Genomic DNA, 19,752 nt, shown 5'->3' on the forward strand with positions numbered 1-19,752 from the left:
AGACACTAGCCTAGACATCTCAAAACCAGATACAAATCATTGGTTCTCCCACTTCGTGGAAAGTTCGGCGTCGGTTACTTCAATGATCTGAGTCAACCAACTAGCGTACACGGTCATCCATCAATTTAACTTTGGACACTTGAATTTTTCAAGTAAGAACATAAAGCATCTGTGCGTATCATACGGCCAAAAAGCAGTTATAGCAGTCACTTCAAAGTAAGAAGTAAAAAGAAAGGTTTAGTAAACTGCATTTAAACATGTGTACGTGTCATGTCTGAGGCTATATGAGGCCGCAGCGATGGCGTAGGAGTAGAGCATCCGACTCGTGTGCAATAGGACCGTGGTTCAAATCCTGGTGCCGCATAATCTTCCACCGGGTTAAAAAAATCCGCGTGTTGATGTAATTGTATGGACGGGCCTGGAGTGCGGCCTCACCCGGTGAACAGAAACGGTAAAGCACTGCCTCACCAGACCAGGATTGGCCACCCTGGTGCAGCACATGGCCACAACATCCTATATGAATACAAGAATCAAACCCCGGCCCTCAGGCCCCAGCTGCTGCGAGACTACCGACCACGGCGGCGGTAAGACCTGTGACACAGCAACGGGTGCTAAGAATCTCTGGATCCGGACAGGCCACCATTAGAATGTGAAGCTGGTAACGTTTAAAGCTAGAACGTTATCTATTGAGGCGAGTTGAGCCGTGCTATAGGAGGAATTAGCGGGCATTAAATGGAATATAATAGGGCTCAGTGAGGTTAGCAGGACCAATGAAGTACATACAGTGCTAAAACGTGGACACCTCCTGTGCTACCGGGGCTTAGCGGAGGAAAGAGAAGTGGGAGTCGGATTCCTGATTAATACGCATATAGCTGATGACATGCACAAACTCTATAGGATAAACGAGAGGCTGGCAGGTCCTGTTGTGAAACTTAAGCTGTACAAATTGAAGGCCGTACATGTCTACTCGCTTACATCCAGTCATGATGACCAGCAAGTCGAAAGCTTCAATGAAGACCTGGAATCGGCGATGGGTAAAGTCAAAACAAAATACACTATACTGAGGGGCGACTTCAATGCCAGGGTAGGCCAGACGTCTGCTGGAGACAAGTCAGTGGCGGAATATCGCGTAGGTTCTAGGAATAGCAGGGGAGAGTTATTAGTAGAGTTTGCAGAACGGAATAATTTGCAGACAATGAATACTTTCTTCCGAAAGCCGGATACACGAAAGTGGACTTGGAGGAGCCCGAATGGCGAGACTAGAAATGAAATAGACTCTATACTCTGCTCTAACCCAGGCATCATACAAGATGTGTAGCTGCTCGGCAAGGTGCGCTGCAGTGACCATGTGATGGTAAAGTCTCGCATTCGCCTAAACTTGAAAGGGAAATGAAGGAACTGGTACATAAGAGGCCGATCAAATAGTTAGCGGTAAGAGGGGAAATAGAGGAATTCTAGATCGAGCTATAGAATAGGTATTGAGCTTTATATGAGGTAGAGGACCTTATGTTCAAGCAATGAACGACAATCTTAGGGGCATCCTTAACGAGTGTGCAATAGAGGTGGGTGGTAACTTCATTAGACAGGATACTGGTAAGCTATCGCAGGAGATGAAAGATCTGATTAAGAAATTCCAATGTATGAAAACCTCTCACACTAGAGCTAGAAAAGAACTGGCAGAAGTTTCGAAGTTAATCAACAGGCGTAACATAACTGACATAAGGAAGTACAATATGGATAGAATTGAGCATGCTCTCAGGAACGGACGAAGCCTAAAAGCAGTGAAAAATAAACTAGGAATAGGCAAGAATCAGATGTATGCATTAGGAGACAAAGCCGGCAATATCATTACTAATATGGGTAAGATAGTTCAAGTGGCTGATGAATTCTATAGAGATTTGTACAGTACCAGTGGCACCCACGACTATAATGGAAGAGGGAATAGTCTAGAGGAATTTTACATCCCACAAGTAACGCCGGAAGAATTTGCATGGCCTTGGGCGCCATGCAAAGGGGAAAGGCACCTGGGGAGCATCATGTAAAAGCAGATTTGTTGAAGGATGGTGGGCAGATTGTTCTAGAGAAACTGGCCACCCTGTATACGCAATGCCTCATGAATTCGAGCGTACCGGAATCTTGGACGTACGCCAACATAATCTTAATTCATAAAAAAGGGGACGCCAACGGCTTCAAAAATTCTAGACCGATCAGCTTACTGTCCGTTGCCTATAAAGTATTTGCTAAAGTTATTCCAAATAGAAACAGGAACACTTTAGACTTCTGTCAACCAAAGGACCAGGCAGGATTTTTCGTAATGGCTACTGAACAATAGACCGTATCCACACTATCAATAGGGTGATAGAGAAATGTGCATAATATAATCAATCCTTATATATAGCTTTCATTGATTGCGGGAAGCATTCGATTCCGTCAAAACCTCAGCAGTCATGCAGGCATTACGGAATCTGGGTGTGAACGAGCCGTATGTAAAAATACTGAAAGATATTATAGCGGCTCCACAGTCACCATAGGCCTCCATAAAGAAAGCAACAATATCCCGATAGTGAAAGGCATCAGGCAGGGAGATACGATCTGTCCAATGCTATTCCCAGCGTGTTTACAGGAAATATTCAGAGAGCTGGATTGGGAAGAATTGGGGATGAGAGTTAACGGAGAATACCTTAGTAACTAGAGATTTGCTGATGATATTACCTTGCCTAGTAACTCAGGGGACCAATGGAAATGCATGCTCACTGACTTGGACATGCAAAGCAGAAGGGTTGTGTCTAAAATTAATCTGCGGAAAACTAAATGAATGTTTAACAGTATCGGAGGAGAACAGGATGGCAGGTAGTGACCGCTGCTCCGTATGGAGCAGCGGTCACTACCTGCCATCCTGTTCACTACCGGTCACTACCTGCATAATGGCAACAGCAGGTTGCCATTATGCCTCAAGAGAAAAGTGTATAACACCTGTGTCTTACCAGTACTCACGTACGGGGCAGAAACCTGGAGGCTTACGAAAAGGGTTCTACTTAAATTGAGGACGACGCAACGAGCTACAGAAAGTAGAATGATGGGTGTAACGTTAAGGAGGATAAGAAGAGAGCAGATTGGGTGAGGGAAGAAATGCGAGTTAATGACATCTTAGTTGAAATCAAGAAGAATAAAAGGGGGGGGGGCATGAGCAGGATATGTACTGAGGAGGGAACATAACCGATGTTCATTAAGGTTTACGGACTGGATTCCAAGAGAAGAGAAGCGTAGCAGGGGGTGGCAGAAAGTTAGGTGGGCGGACGAAGATTAAGAAGTTTGCAGGGACAACATGGCCACAATTAGTACATGACTGGGGCAGTTGGAGAGGCATGACAGAGGCCTTTGCGCTGCAGTTGGCGTAGCCAGGCTGATGACGATGATGATGTATTTGGGCACCTCAATTCGTATTACATCGAAAAGCGATGACGAAAAACTTAAACGGCCTTAGTTTATCTGAATAAGTATCATCCAGGCTCACTCAGAAATTCTCATAATCTGTTATTCTTCCTTAAAATTAAAGATTGCGCGAGTTGTTTCTTAAGTAATGGTGAGCCGATTTTTGTTAAACCGTCTTCGAACTTAAAGTAACTCCTCATTTAGAGCTGCTTCTAGTTTATAGAGTGTATTACCTTCAAAAATTCGTTCTGTATCACCAGCGCACATCAGAGCTTCCGAATGTTTAAGGATAGGTGGGAAATCATTGACGCATGAGCTGAGCAGAAAATCCCGTAGAACAGAGTCATGTGGTATTCTAGTTAGTGTTGCTTGGGTTGAGGAAGGTAAATCTTTTATTACAACACATTGCCGTCTATTAGAGAGGTAAGTTTTTACTTGAAGCAAGTACGCTTAAAAATCGTCTATACGGTGTCTCCATCCTTAGCCTTTATTCAAAGCGAGTGCTCCCATTCTTTAGTAATATGTCTAAATGAATCTTTATTCTGCTTAGACTTCCTGACGGGAAATCTTGCTTCATAATTGCCAGCACCAACGTCCTGTGAGGATTAATAGTTCGGTGTAGCGTTTAAGTGAACTATTGACCAAACTTGTTCAGTTAAAACGCTGTCATCACATGTGCTTGTATTCTGCGAGGACGCTCAGCGATGTGTTGGACTCCGGTGTCGGGTAGACTCCGGTGTCTGTTGGATGCACTAGATACAGTTCTTTGGTTAACCTCAAGTTATACTCCGCGCGTGGTACACCGTTTTTACTTTACTGAGCTTGATCGGAATATGCGTGTTCTGTACCCAATGCAGCCGACTTCGAAAACAGACACTCGCTACAGTCGCTTGTAAGCAGTAGGCATGCTGAACTGACATACTAAACCTCGCGCGCATTGTTAGTGCATTTTGATAGCGGAATAACCAAACTACGTGCCGCATAAAGAACTTTCGCTTTGTGATATATAATGGGTGACAAGTTTTTAGCTTTTACAGAACATTGACAAATTGCCACTGGCGGAGAGCATAATTATGTTCCCCCAATTCGATTGTGAGGAGAGGGACATTACTTGCACGAGAAATTGAAACTCATATCCACCTAATTAGCAGTCACTAATTATCTTTCTAATTATTATTTTACGCTACATATAGCAATTTGCGAATTATAGCCGGTGTGTTGGTAAGGCATACCCACTTTGAAATAATTTCCAGGATGACACTAGTCTTGAGTCATTCATTTCCAAAGTGTGCGACAGTTACAAGGGCGTTCTTGTTATTTTAATGCGTAAGGATTTTTTGTCGAGTATTCCAGCAAAGTCTGTCTGTCAGGCGACAGTGGAATGCCTTCTATCTGCAAAGAAATGCGTAATTTTTTTAAGTTGGGACATTTAACTGTTATAATAGTGAAAATGTAGATGGTTGCTAGCATTATAAGCGATATGGAACAATTATAAAAATAAAACTGGTTAAAGAGAATACCCATATGATCAGATGTAGGCATACCCATAAGGATACACATATGGTTCCACAGAAGGTGCACCAGGTACCTCATAGTAGGAGTAGGCTAACCGAAATTTCTAGGTGGGCAAACTTAAAATTGGGGGTGGGCTAACTCAAAATTTGGGAGTAGGTCAACTTAAACTTGGAGGTATTCTAACTTTATATTTCGGGGTGGGCCAACTTCAAATTTGCGGGTGGTCCTACCTAAATTTTGAGGCAGCCCAACTGAAATTAGGATGTGGACTACGTTGAAATGTAGGGGTGGCCCAACTGAATTTCGGAGGTGAATCAACCTGAAATTTGGTGGAGGTCAAATTTGAAATGCCAATACTTTCCGCGCTTCCGACAAGGCTTCGTCCTTCAGGCAAAGCTGCCGCTTTCCCCTCTCATTCCTAATCCATGATGGAAGTCAAGTATATAAATTAATTGTTCTAATAGTATTCTATTTGGTATTTCTTTCTGTTAGGTTACCTTATTCCTGGATTCCGTGTGCACTGGTGTTTAAAGTGCCTCTTTCTTTAGTACCATCTCTTTCCGGGTTTCCGAGAGCACTTAAGAGTAAGCATGCCCGTAAATATCGGGAAGGCGTTCCATTCTTTACATTTTATATAATAAGTTGCTTAAAATTCATGCTGGCTACTTTAACACGAGTAAAGTGAGCTTTCTTAGTTAAACGCTTCAAGGGCAGTTGGCGCCTTTGTTTCCCTCCGCACAACGAAAGTGACACACAGAGTCGCATATCTACGGGTAATAAACGAGAAAAACAAACTGGGAACATTGCTTCTGATATGATGCAGATAGCTCTATTATATCATAATAATAAATTAGCTGAATGAGCTCAAGTGTAATACAGTTGTGTTTGACAGCCTGTTTATTTAAACGCCGGTTGCAGGGCACTAGTGGAACTACCAGAAGAATGTTGAATTGCATTGTAGTGTAGTTCTTAGGGGAAAAAAAGCATAACCGCAGTTTCACAATAACGTCGAAGCAATGAATGCTAAAGCGACGGTTAAGACTCGTCGTTGCAGTGGCCGTATTAATTGCAGTACACATAAGCTGGCTAAACAAGCGCGCGTGTTGTGGCAAGTGCATACACAAAAATGCAGAGGGGAGAATTGTCAGCGTTGTCACATTGCGTTGACTTCAGGTTCCCGTATTGCGGCGAGCTCACGGCGGTCGCGATCTGTGCGTCCACTTTTCGCATTTAAACTGCTGGGTTCTGCGGGCGTTGTCACTTAGCCTCTGGCTTTTGTTCCTGCGGCACCAAGTCCGCGGGCTCCAGCATTGAGCTGCAGCATGCGCCGCACACGCAGCAGCACATTGTTCCTGCATCTCAACTAAGGGAGTGGTCTTTGCGCGTAGGCGGGCCCGCCTTGCTTCATTGGGATTAGCGTTTGGCTAGAGCTTCTCGGCCGGCGCTGGGACAAAACGCGGGGACACGTTTATGCGAGAAGTGGGACGCGGTGCTTTGTTGTGGAAACTACGCACAGACAGGTACTGTTCTGGCCACTTTGCCTTGGCTAATACATGTAAGAAAAACAATCTCTCCGGCAGACACTGTCTGCATGGTCTGCATAGGCTGGGTTAAAATTTGTTCCAGCAAGCAAAATTGTCTAACCTGAATTTTTAAGATACAACGCCTCCTGAGCATCTGTTCATGCGATTCGACCACGAACGCGATTAGGCATTTTTCGCCACCTGGGAAAGGATGTCTCTGAAAGATGTCGCCATCTGACGCACAGAGAAATCGTACAGTTAATGGGAGTAATGTTCGAGAGAAAAGTTATGAAAGCGACAGAAATCACTATTTTTTGTGGAATATTGTTTCGCCATAGATGTTCTTACTGTACTACAGGCACGTACGCAAGCGGGGGGGGGGGGGCGCCCCCCCGTAAGAAGTGGTGTACTCCCCCCCCCCGCCTAGGCACGTACAAAACCGGGGACCCGGGCCCCCCCAAAATTAGGACGCATACCGCCCCCCCCCTCCCCACTGACCGCCCACGCCCCACTTCTCAAACGCATTCCTAAAGCGTCGTCAAATCCATGTTTAAACTTGACAACTAAACCGCGGTCAACATTTTGCTATTTTTATTTCTTTTGGATGGCAGTAGCTATAGGCATCTCCTGGCATGTGAAGGTCAGTTTCCTCATCGATTCGGTGCTCACGCGATTAACTCAATATGCATTCAGTTGTTACTGTCTTTTCGATGGTCACGCGCATCGCTGTTGCTTCGTTTGTTGAACCTTCTTTGTTTAGACTGATCCAGGGACCAGGAAAGGGATTTGGTTCGTGGTCAGCATGGTCTGTATGCCCGTTCAACGAGTTGCGGCCAGAGAAAACACCAACTGCTTTTAACTTTTCCGTTTGCTCAATTGTTTCCTCGAGTAACGGCTCGCCGCGACGCTGACAGATCCTCGGAACCATATACCCATGATATCGGTTAGATAACGGAAAAATAACATAAAGCGAGACAGCATTCAACATCAAAGCTTGCAATAAAAATTAAACTCAAAGGCAATATGACTGTCACACGTTAACTCGTCTGGTATTTCCCTAATTGTAGAGCTCTTTTCGTGCAAAATTGACAACTGGAAACAAGAGTTGCAAGGAGTTGAGAAATCAAGCGATCTACTCAGGAGGAGAGAGCCATGGCAACAGCCAAACAGGAAGCAAGAGCGAAAATTAACAAATTTAACCGTTGTTTATGAAAATATTTGTGGATCAACGTCTTTTTGTTGAAAAAGGAAGTAGGCAGAAAAAGGAAGTGGAGAACAGTTCCGTGCGTTCTGAACGACGCTTCTACCGTTATCATTCTAGCCGCCTAACGTAGCCACTTCTTTGCTGTGCTTACGTAGATGTTTTTCTAACATTCCGCGGTGGGCGTAGTACGTGTAGGATCGCAGCGTCCTGCGCCCTACGCGGTTGTACGGCACTGGCAGCCACGCATCGTTACGTAACTTCCCAACTAACAATAGGAATCGGTTGTGACATTTAAAGTGGTAGAGCAGTAAACGAGGGATCCAGAAGAAAATTAAATTATGGGGTTTTACAGGCCAAAACCACTTTCTGGTTATGAGGCACGCCGTAGTGGAGGACTCCGAAAATTTCGACCAACTGGGGTTCTTTATCGTGTACCTAAGTCAAACTACCATCGTTGTTTTCGCATTTCGCCCCCATCGAAATACCGCCGCCGTGGCCGGGATTTGATCCCGTGACCTCGTGGTCAGCAGCCTAACACCATAGCTACTGAGCAACCATGGCGGGTTAGATCCAAAAGAACTGTGATTGTCTCGCAAATATGTGTTTCTCTATAATTATTCCAAAGCTAATTAAAAAAACGCCGCTATAATAGGATAAAAATTAAGTCTGCAGGGAATCCTCGCCCACGCTTTCATAACCGCCAGCCACTGTTCATCCGCGAGGCCGCAAATAATTCGTATTTAAAACTTTTCCTGTTACCCAAATAAGGCGTTAACCACAAAAATAAAATAATTAGCCCGTAATTTTATACCTTTTGCTCGCCTATCCGAGTGGAACCGCGAAAGCCTAATTGTTTGTTGAATTGAAATAACATGCTTGCTTCCTGCAACTATTTATTGTCAAGGTTCACTTCAGTCGGCAGCGAAGTTTCATGAGTAAAACGGGTTCAGCAGTGAAATAAGCGGCACCGCAGGCTTTTGAAGAGTGAAATGCTGAGACTCCATACACTTTGTCCATGTCTGTTGCACACCTCATTGCTTCCGCCAATGAAAATAATCTTGGAGAACAACAGACGCTCCGGAGGAATCAAGTCGACGATATTGTTTGCTTCTGTGATTGGCTGGAGAAGTTACAGAAGAACTCACCACCAATTTTCTGTTTCAGACATGCTTATAACCTGCTTCGTTGGCCCATCGCGGAGATAGTGCAGCCCAAAAAGGTGCGAAGCCCTCGCGGTAACATCAATGTTCAGCGTTGCGCTCTAACTTTCTGACATTGTTCTTACTAAGCGCGTGTGCGCCAAAATTTATGGCTCTCCTAAACACTTCGCCACGCCTTGTAGGGCCTGCAATGACATCGCACAGGTACCGTTACGCTGCTCAAAAACATGCGCTCAAGGTACACCACTTTCAGCTTTGAGGTCTTACATTGTTTAGCACTCCTAATATTTCGTAATCTGAGAAGAGCTAAGATAAAATGTATGTCATGTGAGCGTTATTTTTTGTAAAATTTGTTACTGTGCTGCCATTTGCAAAATTAAGACGAATAGTATATTTTCATAGTGGGGAATGTGAGACCTCGTATGAGCAAGTTTAGTGATAGTATGGCGCAGCAATATAAACCTTCAATACAGCACGACATATAGAAATGCATGGAATAGCGCGTACATATACTAAAGTATACGCATACCGCCATGGCAACGCAATTGGCGAGGACGATGTTAGAAATTCGCTCGGAGAGTCCATATATTTGCTATCACAATAAAAGTGCAGAGGTATGCTAACAATGTTTGCTATATTTCCACAGATGGCAAGAAGTCGTCAGTAAGTAGCCCGTTGAAGTGGAAAGGGTAAGCGAGAATTACTTCAACAGCGTAATAAGCATGCATAGCACAAATCACCAGCACAGAGAAATAACGGCCACATTATTTCTTACTGCAAGCTTACATAATTTGTGTGATCTAATAATGTATATTTATGAAATATTTCAGTAATATGTTCATCGATTCTTTATACTGGCTATTTTACACGCTTTGGGTATGTTTATAACTCCTTTTCTTTCACATTAGATGGCAGTGACGCTGTGAGCAAACTGCTGCAGAATGTTTTTGCCGAGGCTGGCAATGATTTCTCTCTGTAAAGTTTGATCACTTTATGTATTTTAAGAAGCACTGCACACTTACTTTTACTACAACAAAAACACAAGTGCACAGCGCAATCAGCTCTTTTATTATCTGGCGCCTAAAACGTTTTTCTAAAGCTCTCGAAGTCCATTGTCGAGTAAGATAATATCATTTGCACCCATTTCGAGTAAGTTTGCTTCAAAAGAGTGTATTAAATGTATTTGACGTACTATATAGAAAAAATAGTTACGCTAATGGAAGAAAGTGCCAGCGTTTCACTGCTTCTCGCACTAACGTGAATGTGACATGCTATCATCACTATGTCCCGCCGTCATCACAGGTATATTACCAAGCAAAAATATACTTTGGCACTCTGCAGTTTCGTGAGGTCGCTACGTTTAGGCAATTCAATAGTGTAGGTATAAAGCAGGCCGAAATGACTGCTTCCCTCTCTTTCGCATAGATGATAAAGCACTTGGCAGGGCTGCACGAGCCCTAGAAGTTCTAGGAAAGCTGCTGCAAAGCATGCGAACGCTGGTAGACACGAACAACAACCTGGACGATGTCGTCTCCACTATTCAGCATTTGAATGCCTCGGAAGACGGACTCGACGTTGTGACAACCGAGTACATACGGAGGAAAATTATGCGTGCAGCAGAAGATTTAGTGAATGTCGGGCAATCTACAAGGCTGTTTGCGTTGTAGCCATTACCCTAGGTTATGTTGCCTTTGAAGAAGCGAAAAAGAAAGCTATTTTGCCATTTGAGAATTTCTAAAAGTGTTAAACAGCAACGACCTGAATTATAAAGCATATTGTTGATGTCTCGCTTATTTAGCGTGGGTGTTAGTGCGCACGGGCGATACGTCAGCACCATTTACAGAAAGTAATATCCTAAGTGTGAGAATGTGGAGCTTTCGAAAAGAGAGGCACCATACTAACATATATGGTGGTCCTTGTTTATACCTGGTGTATCGGAGTGGCTAAATTGAACGCGCCCTCATTCGAATTAGCACTGAGCAATAGCTAGAGCATGCTCATTCTGAAAGTTAGATTATTTATTTTTTGTTTTCTTTATGTTTTGTTTTTGATCATGCATATGCGCGAACTCATCATTGCTACGCATACTGCACATAGACAATCTGCCAATTGGGAAATTATCTCTCATGACGCCTTGAGGGACGTCTTCAAGGCTTCTTTTGGTGATATTTTGGAACAGGCTGCGCAAGAAAAAAGGAAGCCGGATGCTGTAGGCTTTGCGATGCTTGAGTGTCACCAGATTGCTTTCGCTGTTTATTAAAAAATCTTTTTATCCTCTTCAACCACTACTTATTCCATAATCTCAGGTTAAACTAATAAATACGCATACGCTTGCTCCAATATACAGCATCTGTCTGCAAGACCTCCTGACAACTTCGTTTACACGCATATCAGGAAAGCACACAAGAACTTCGCACAAACGTATGGTCATGAAAACCGCAGCCTTTGCAACCGCAGTTTAAACAAAAGCTCAATGTAATCTGTATGATATACAAGGTTCCAGCCTTCTCAAGTATTATAACCTTTTCGAAACACGGATGGGACATTACATATAGGCAAACGCAAGTACTTTCCTGAGAAGGATGTTAAACTGCACCTCACTTGAATATACTTACCATAACATATTTGAATGAAACACTAAGGAATCGTAAGCCGACAGGATAAAATCTACTAAAAGATCACGTGGCATAAAGACGAGAACGACAAACAGACGGAAGGACTTCTGCATGGTCTCTTTAGTTTCATCTACTTGCACTATAGTTTTGATTTCGTCGTTATGAACCAACTTTCCGATGGCATTCTTTTCCGAAACGCAATCTCATTCCATGAATCAAACCTGTGCCAGCGATGGCCATTCATTAGCCCTCAAGCAGGGTTTTGGTACGGGCTAGGGTGCGGGCCTCATTCTACCATTTCTGTGTTGACGTGAATTGACAGGTTTACGGACAGCAGAATCGCCTTACGAACTGATGTGTAGGGCCCGTTATCCTCTCATAACATGTAAATCAGCGCAACCGACTTGAAGCGTAAGTCTGATTCGCTAGTTTTATGCGACTAAAATGACCACGCTATCGCTTTCGCTGTCATTACAAAAAAAAAAAAAATCGCACCGTAGCTCAAGCGAAGGCTGCCGCCATAATTGGCGGGACGATTTCTCCGAGCAAGTAAAACCTACACCATTAAACTTAACAAATAGCACACATGTCCGATGCGAGGTCTGATTAGAAATTTTCTACTATAAGAGTCTTGTTGTCATATGCCAAAAAAGAGTTCTTCACCAAGTTTTTATTTCCTGTAAGAGGGAGTCTATTTCTGGGACATCCTTCAGAGCGCATCTTTAACTTGTCTAGATAATTAGGTGTTTGACCCTAAAGATTGATGAGGAGTTTTCTTATTATTTATTCATGCTTTAGCGGCCTCCACTGTTTGTAGCTCTCCCGAAGGGCGGGCGACCTTTGCGACACGGATGCCCAACGAGCGCATGCGCATGGTTTTGTAATTGCATCGCACGGACGATTGCGATACACGAAATGCAAAGTTTTCGTGCGCTTGAACATGGTTGGATCTCTGACTGCGCGACGAAATCTTAATTTACCTCTCATCACTGCAGCCGATATTGATTGCGCCTAACTTTGTTATTGCTGTTTCACATTTGGTAGCTGTTCGGGAATTTCATATGATGCAAACAGGCAATAAAAGAAGGATAAACGCAAAGAGATAGGACGCACGTTGTAGCATGAAGTAGCAAGAGACACACTAGCAAAGGTGATGTCTTGGCCTCTTTGAACGGCGCCAGAATACTAGATTTGTAGAACAGAAAACCAAGACGCGCCCCACTTCAACCATTGAACATGTGGTTTAGAGGTTGGCCATCCGCGCCGCACAGTTTTATTCACAAACTAAGCTTACCACGTGAATCCACTTCAAGAAGCCTTGTCTCCACACTGCGGTAGCCCAGAGGCCATGGTGTCTTGCTGCTGAACTCGACATCGTAGGACGACAGCATTCCAGTGAGGGATGAATACAAGAATGCTCGCGTGGGCAAACCCTCGTAGGTCGTTACCAGTCCCGTCTTCTAGTACGTAGTGAAGTCGAACATTTCGGCAGTCGCAGGCTATACAGCATTAGCAAGTAACTTCCTGAATTTCAGGAGGGCCAACCAATCAACTGAGAAGGCAGATAGCGTGATGTCGCTTTTGCGGGTAGTTGAAGTCGAGAAATTCTTGCGTAAATATTTCTTTAAAAGCCTGTTGTGTCTGCCTGTTGAATCCATAGGTTGCGCGAGTGTCTGTGGCACGAATTCTCTATGGTGCGAAGCGCATTTTCAAAAGTGCATCCTGTGTGCGCATAAAGTGTGATAAAGAAGTTATCATGGTCGTACACTGGTATCGCTGCACATTTTATGCGCCAACTCCAGTGCAGAAACATCATAATTATTTTCCATTGATATCTTCCGCCAAAACGTAACACCACAAGAAAGCAAGAAAAAAATAAAAGAACACCGCAGATCCAGCGCGTGATTTAGGATTTATGTTGTGCCATCCTTCCTAAATTCATTTCAAATAAACACTCCACAGAGAGACCCCTAATGTTTCTAACTATATATTGTTTCCAACTGATTTAATTGTTTACGTCTTCCACAGAAACGCAAACACATCGCATATGGCGTGTGTATAGCGATGACGGGCAGACTAAGGCGATGTTTGGTGAGTAGTGAAGCAAGTAATGTCGGAAGAGGTTGTAGCAGAAAAGTATTTGTTAAACAGACCGATGCTTGTTTATAAGCTGAAAACTTTTGCTGGCACTCGATGAAACGATCGGTCAGTGATCATTCGACTGATCGATTGTTGACTTGAAGTGATGGACGACCTCAGGTTTTCACACTGATAGTACCTTCTTCCCTCCCACTCCTTTCTATTTTGACCCATTAAATACCTTACCCCGTGTACAGGAGAAACAGGATGTTGACCTCCGTACCAATGGGATGGGATGCAAAGTGTTGAAAAGCAAACGCTGACATCCTGCAAGTGAGTCTGTCAGAATAGGATCATATATGATGTGTCTGTTACAATATGAAGAGGTTGAACGGGTTGCTCTAGCAATTATGCATTCTTTCAAGATGAAAACACCGATTCATGGACATACCTATGCTGCAAATACGGTGATGAGATGAGGTTCCACTACTATCGTGACCTCACCTCGTGTTCATTTCCTGGGCTGGCACCAGTGAAGAGCGCATGAACGGCGCTGCAGGCCACGTAATATTCACGCCGCAAGTAGCGTAAACGATGGTCGCTGTGGGCAGTATGGCGGTAAGGTGGATATCGTTAGGAACACGAGGTACCGTTAGTTTGGTACACGCTTCAGGGTAAAGTACCATAGGTGTAAGGGCAGCCGGGCTAGGCCGGTAACCTAGTGAAATAAGAATTCCCTGGGTTGTGGAACGTAACCGCGTCAGTTGGGCGGCCTGTTGAGCTTCTGTAGGTTCCTCTGAAGCGTTTGCCGTCCCAAGGCTCTCCAGGCTAACGGCAGCTATGTGCATATCGTGGCAAAGTGCCCGTTTCTGCGCTTTCATGAGTAGCGTAGACGCACATGTGTGTTCAGTGCGCATTAGGTTGTGATATGGTGGGTGGTATAATAGGCATTGGTGTATCAAGCCTGGGCAAGGCATAAGGCATCAGCGTTTTTAAAGCCATGTAAGTGTCTAGAGAACCAAGGAAGCACGTGCACAATTTAGTCACACTCCGTGGTAAATTGGGGAAGCAAACGCATGTGTTACTTTTGCGTTGGGTTTTAATAGTAAAACCAACCACCCGTACAAACAACTTACGCGAAATGGATTTGTCATCTATTGTGACGCTAAGAGACAGGTCTCCTCCGCGCGTGTGCTTCGTGACAAGCGGTTGCGACTCGGCAAAGGAACGTCTGAGCCATCCAACCATGTACTTGGATTCAGCGTATCTAAGGGAGCCGGTAATTACCCAGAAAGTTAAACTGTCTACGCAAAGTGCATGACGAACATTTGAGATGAGAACGAGGGTCAGAGGGTTACGCTGCATGTCAAGGATAGGAGGTGAACCCACCGTGCTTGCTGAGCACCAGGTCACGGGATGGAATCCCGGCCACGGTTTTCTCATTTCGATGGGTCGAAATGAGAAAATACCTCTGTACTTAGGTTTAGGTGCACGTTAAAGACCCTCAAGTGGTCGATATTACTCTGGAGTGCCGCACTACGGAGTGCATAAGAATCAAATCATGGCTTTGGCACGTGAAACCGCACAATTTTTCATAGAAGGTGAGAGAGCATGCAGCCTTGTGGATTGCTGCACTTTGCTACTGGTGCAGAGGGAGAGAGGAGATCACCAATGATAAGGCTGACAGATTGGTCGCGAAGTTTTGGGTCTAGTTCTACAACTCCGCGGCTGAGCGGGTACGTGCTAACAGTTCTGTTCAACAATTGTATCGTGGGCTTGGTTTTCGAACGCCCCTTAGAGGTCCTTGGCTAACACCGCGCGGTATTGTGCATAAGATGTCAAGTTTATGGCATCATCTTTAGGGTGGACAATTATGTTGTGAGTAGACATGGCACCACTAGAGCCATAAATGGTGTCGGGGAGCGCGCAGGTGACAGAAAAAGAATTGCATAGACAGAGCTAGATAAATCTCTCGAGCAGTTTGCGAAAGCACGAGATGAGGAAATCAGGAACACGTTAAATAAGAAGGCATTTTCCAGGTTCGGGAACCAGAATAACTGCGTCCTCTGTCCATTAATCTAGGAGGGGACTAAAATCATATATCTCATTCGAGTAAGTCATACATTCGTTGGTGTTCGAACCAGATAGGTTGGCGAGCACCGCACGTATCTCAGCGACAGTTATAGGCGAACTAAGATAAGCCAGTGTGCTGGGAGGACTCGTGTAGTCCCGATAGCGTGGCGTATATAGTAGTGGGACACAACGTAGTCGTAACTGTGCAAGGCATTCGGAGTCTGTGAGGTTATTTGTCTGGTAAAGCTTTATTATGCTTCTCAATTTCTGTGATTTTTCTTATCCAGGACAGCTTAAGTGACGTTACAGAGCCCATATGCGCACAGTGCAGAGATTGCCGTTTAGTTTTTCAGAAAGTAAGCGACAGTTTTGACTTCTAAGGCTACAAGCCTAATAGCGAGCCTCAGCAGAGAGCTGTGCCTCGCGCAGCTTCAGGTTCCCGATACGACTCCCACGTTGCTGCCATTTAGTAATGCGTACTTGCGCTTAATTGAAATATTTAATATTCAAGAAGATAGCCACAAGGTTTTATGAAAAAAATGGCAACTTACATACCGCGGGACTTTGTGAAGAGCTTTTTTATGATATCTTTCTTTTATCTATGCGAAAGAAAGCAGAACAGGTAGAAATTGTTGGCCTTATTTCAATACATATAATTTATACAGCGAAGATGGGAATTATTAACAATAATCTTTATCCAATCATTCCACCGACGGCACCAGCAACTTTGTTTACCACAACTACTTTAGCCACGTTCTCGACTACCCTCCGGATCTTCTTGAAGAAGTACTCGGAGGCGTTTTCATCCAGTTGGGTGTCCGTGCCATGGAAGTCCCCTAGTTGACTCGCGAGTTCAGCCAAAGCTGCACGGCCTTCCGTCGTGGTATCTTTTCCTTGCAAAATCTTTCCCAGCGTTTCCAAGGCACGTCCATCTTGTTTGAGTGAGTCCTCTTCTGCGTCTGTAAATAAAAACGGAAAGTTGGCGTGAAATATTGCTCTGCATGATATCTAGGGGACGTCCTCCACACAAACAAGAATAAAAACGTTGGAAAAACATGTAAAGAATTTTCAACTACGAACTGCCCACATACTGAAATTGTGCTTTATTTCGATAAATTGATACCTTTAATGCACCCTAATATTCACGACCCCTCAATGTAGGGCCCTGTCCATAAATTAAACGACTGAAGGCGTAGCAGCGCATGAAAACCCTGATAAGTGTGGACAACCTCTTATTGAATGTAGTCTGTTTATGTGCACTTCTTCAAGCTTTGTGCATATGATTTCAAGCGAAAAGAAACTGAAATGTGAAAAGCTTCTGTGTGTTTTTAGTGTCCGCTTTTCAATAAAAATAAGTGGCAGACGCATTATAAGCGGCGAATATTCTATATTTTAGAAAATAATTAAAAAATGCCTGTGAGCAACCTTATTCAATGAGTCGGATGTTACATGTACTATAAATTGAAACAGATATTCTATTTATTAGCACATATGTACTAATTATCTTATTTTTAATTTACTTTATGGCACATATTGTAAATTACGAATGGTGACTGGTGAGCTTGCAAGGCATAATCACTTGGAATGAATTTCCTCCATGATACCACTTTCGAGATATACGCCATGAAGCTCTCCGTAAAAATGCACTGTTGTCTACATACCTTTTTATGGAAACGCTTGTTTGTGCGTTGAAGCAAAAAGTTACTCGATCGGGCATGTTTTCAATCCAAAAAACACTGAGAAAGGTTATTTCAGAACCGTTGTCATCATGGGAATTATTTCAAGTGAATGCGCCTTATATCTCACCGGCTACATTTCGTAAATTGTTGTACGTATCAGAATAGTTATGCAGTTATTAAGCAAATTATTGTAAATTAGGCTAATGCGTGTTTCGCTTTCTGGTACAATTATGTCCACGTCTTTGAATAATTGAGTTCGATGACTAGAATTATGCTTTCAATCACAGGCGATGTGTCAAACTTCAGCAAAACTTAAAAATAATCCTTACGTCCCCTTCCCCGTTCCATGCATTTCACTTTACAAAATTGAATGTGAACGTTCGATAGCACATCAAGATAACCTGCATGCACTCACTACGCTTTCGCTGTCTGTTCAATGAGCATATATATTTGGGTGTTTTACTTGAAATAAAGTGAGCCTGGAGACTTGAGCTCTTCTGACTGTTTCCTTTTACAGCAAAGCTGCATATTGCTATATTTCCGTGCATTTTAGTTCTCCGTCAAAAAAGCTACCACCAATGGCTCATACCTCCGTAAGCATTGAAACTCCCGTAAGCAAGCAAAAAATGCAATGGCTCATAGCCCCGTAAGGCAGAGGTTACAAGCACTCACCAAAGGGAAGCGAACAGTGCTAAAATTCTTTCTAATCACGCATACAACATACAGAACAGCATGTCGAAAACTGTCCTCAACGATGGCTTGTATCCCCGTGACGAATAGCTCATACCCCCCTTAGCAAGCAAAAAATGCGATGACTTATAGTTCCGTAGGAGTCATGGCTACTAATTTTGCGTAAATTAGCTGTAATGACACTACCCCCGTTTCGTTGTCGGTGACTTCAATGTGGAAGTGTCGGTACCGAAAAGGGCGTGGTTTACGCTCTCCGCGTTGCAGACGTATCCGTTGCGATGCCACACAGATCCGGCCGAACCGACCACGCAGTTGCATACGTGCATCGATTTAACATTATGAAAGAATGTCATAGCAGTTGTGGGTGACATAATGACCACGTATTACGACACTAAATGAGTGTGCGTACCTTTCGTCAAAATGACCATCCATTAAGACAATGAACGAGTTCGCACCTTTGTTCAAAATTATGTGTCGCCTCCGTGTCCTGTGCTAAACAGTTTCGTTGGTCAACCACCTTCACACAATGGAATGGCTCGGGATTTTTCTTACGTATGGTATTTTACATTGCGCCACAACACGTTTATCAGATTATTCGTGCTTACCTTTTTCTTTGGTTTCACTTGTGGGGTAAGCGATGCAAGGAGCGGCGACAGCTAGCGCCAGGACAATAATCAGCAGCGCTGACTTCATTTTGCTTCACCTGTCAAGAAATGAAGATGAACAGACACATTTGTTTCAGTAGCAAGCAGCACGAAAACGATAGCCGCTGCTGGCTTCAGTAGCAAACATACCCCCGTTAATAACGACAGAAATAAAACGTTGTAAACGTAGTTTTAGCGTAACATTTTACAGTGGGTATCTGTCAGTCGAAAAATGCCAGTGTAAAAGATTCAACACTTCGGTTTATATCAACACGACAGAGTTATATCTCAATTTAAAATATAATTTTTCTTCTGCGTTTCTAGCTCATCGCATGGATCTCCGAAATAAGTTGGAGTATCTTTATATCAATAAAGTGTACTCAAGAAATAGATTAATGGGCTTGTTGTCTATTCACAGCCGTGTACAAAATTTGAAATTATTGAGATATACAGTGCTTAATGTGGTGCCTTTAGCACCTGTTTTGTAATCACAAAGAATGTTCGGCATCTCATACCTGTACGCTTCTGCAGGGACAACTTTTTTACTTTCTATTGCGGTAAGATGACCTAAGTCACAGGCAGAATTCGCAAAACCCTTTAAACTATTTTTTTTCAAATAAACCAAAACCCAGAGTAAAGGAGAAATGACACTACACTGTGTGAAAAGTTTACGGAATACTACACCTGGCTGGTAGGGACAGAAGTTCTGCGAGGTACGTGCTCTGTTGACGCCGACGAATTACTGCGACTGAAATTTTGCTCCATGGAAAGACATATATACCCCTTGCAGCTGCATTCGAGGGGGAAGGCCTCCCGTCACGCATACCGCTTGAAAACACAGATAACGGCTGGGTGCTCCCCCCAGTCCTACATTATCAGGAAACTACAGCTATCGCAATATGAACAAAATACGTGGGGAAAAAGCCCAGCGCTTTTGAAATCTTGATACTAGTCGCTCTAATACCATAGATAAGCCTTGGCACTGTTTCTGACGGCCTGCAGGTCAGGGAAAATCCTGCAAAATAACATACGCCTCTATGTCGAAAATTTGGAGATTACACCGCGCGATGGCAATAAATTTTATTTATTGGCGTTGTAAGTGTTCTGTAATGGGGCCATTCACATATGACGAAGAAAG

At 43.6% G+C, this 19,752-nt stretch overlaps 2 protein-coding genes across 3 annotated transcripts in view; one reads left to right on the forward strand and one right to left on the reverse strand.

Moving 5' to 3' along the window:
* The window catches only part of LOC142572893 (uncharacterized), a 220,090-nt gene that overhangs the window by 81,092 nt on the left and 119,246 nt on the right, over positions 1–19,752 (forward strand). The window lies entirely within an intron of this gene.
* LOC142572890 (uncharacterized) lies at positions 16,227–19,406 on the reverse strand. 2 transcript variants are annotated; one of them, XM_075682331.1, is made up of 3 exons: positions 19,299–19,406; positions 18,576–18,673; positions 16,227–16,554 (listed from the first exon to the last, which is right to left on the reverse strand). In XM_075682331.1, the coding sequence occupies exons 2-3, from the start codon at positions 18,661–18,663 to the stop codon at positions 16,295–16,297; spliced, it is 348 nt and encodes a 115-aa protein (XP_075538446.1). In that variant the 5' UTR covers positions 18,664–18,673; positions 19,299–19,406; the 3' UTR covers positions 16,227–16,294. The 2 variants fall into 2 exon arrangements, with proteins under 2 accessions (XP_075538446.1, XP_075538445.1); XM_075682330.1 differs by having other exon boundaries at positions 16,227–16,560.

The sequence above is a fragment of the Dermacentor variabilis genome, chromosome 2 (assembly GCF_050947875.1).
Source record: "Dermacentor variabilis isolate Ectoservices chromosome 2, ASM5094787v1, whole genome shotgun sequence".
Lineage (NCBI taxonomy): Eukaryota > Metazoa > Arthropoda > Arachnida > Ixodida > Ixodidae > Dermacentor > Dermacentor variabilis.

Excerpts from the sequence above, each read along its gene's own strand:
- LOC142572890 (XM_075682330.1), bottom strand. The coding sequence starts at position 18,663 with ATGAAGTCAGCGCTGCTGATTATTGTCCTGGCGCTAGCTGTCGCCGCT. Across the intron at positions 16,561-18,575 it reads AAGTGAAACCAAAGAAAAAG|ACGCAGAAGAGGACTCACTC; the intron begins GTAAGCACGAAT and ends TTTTATTTACAG.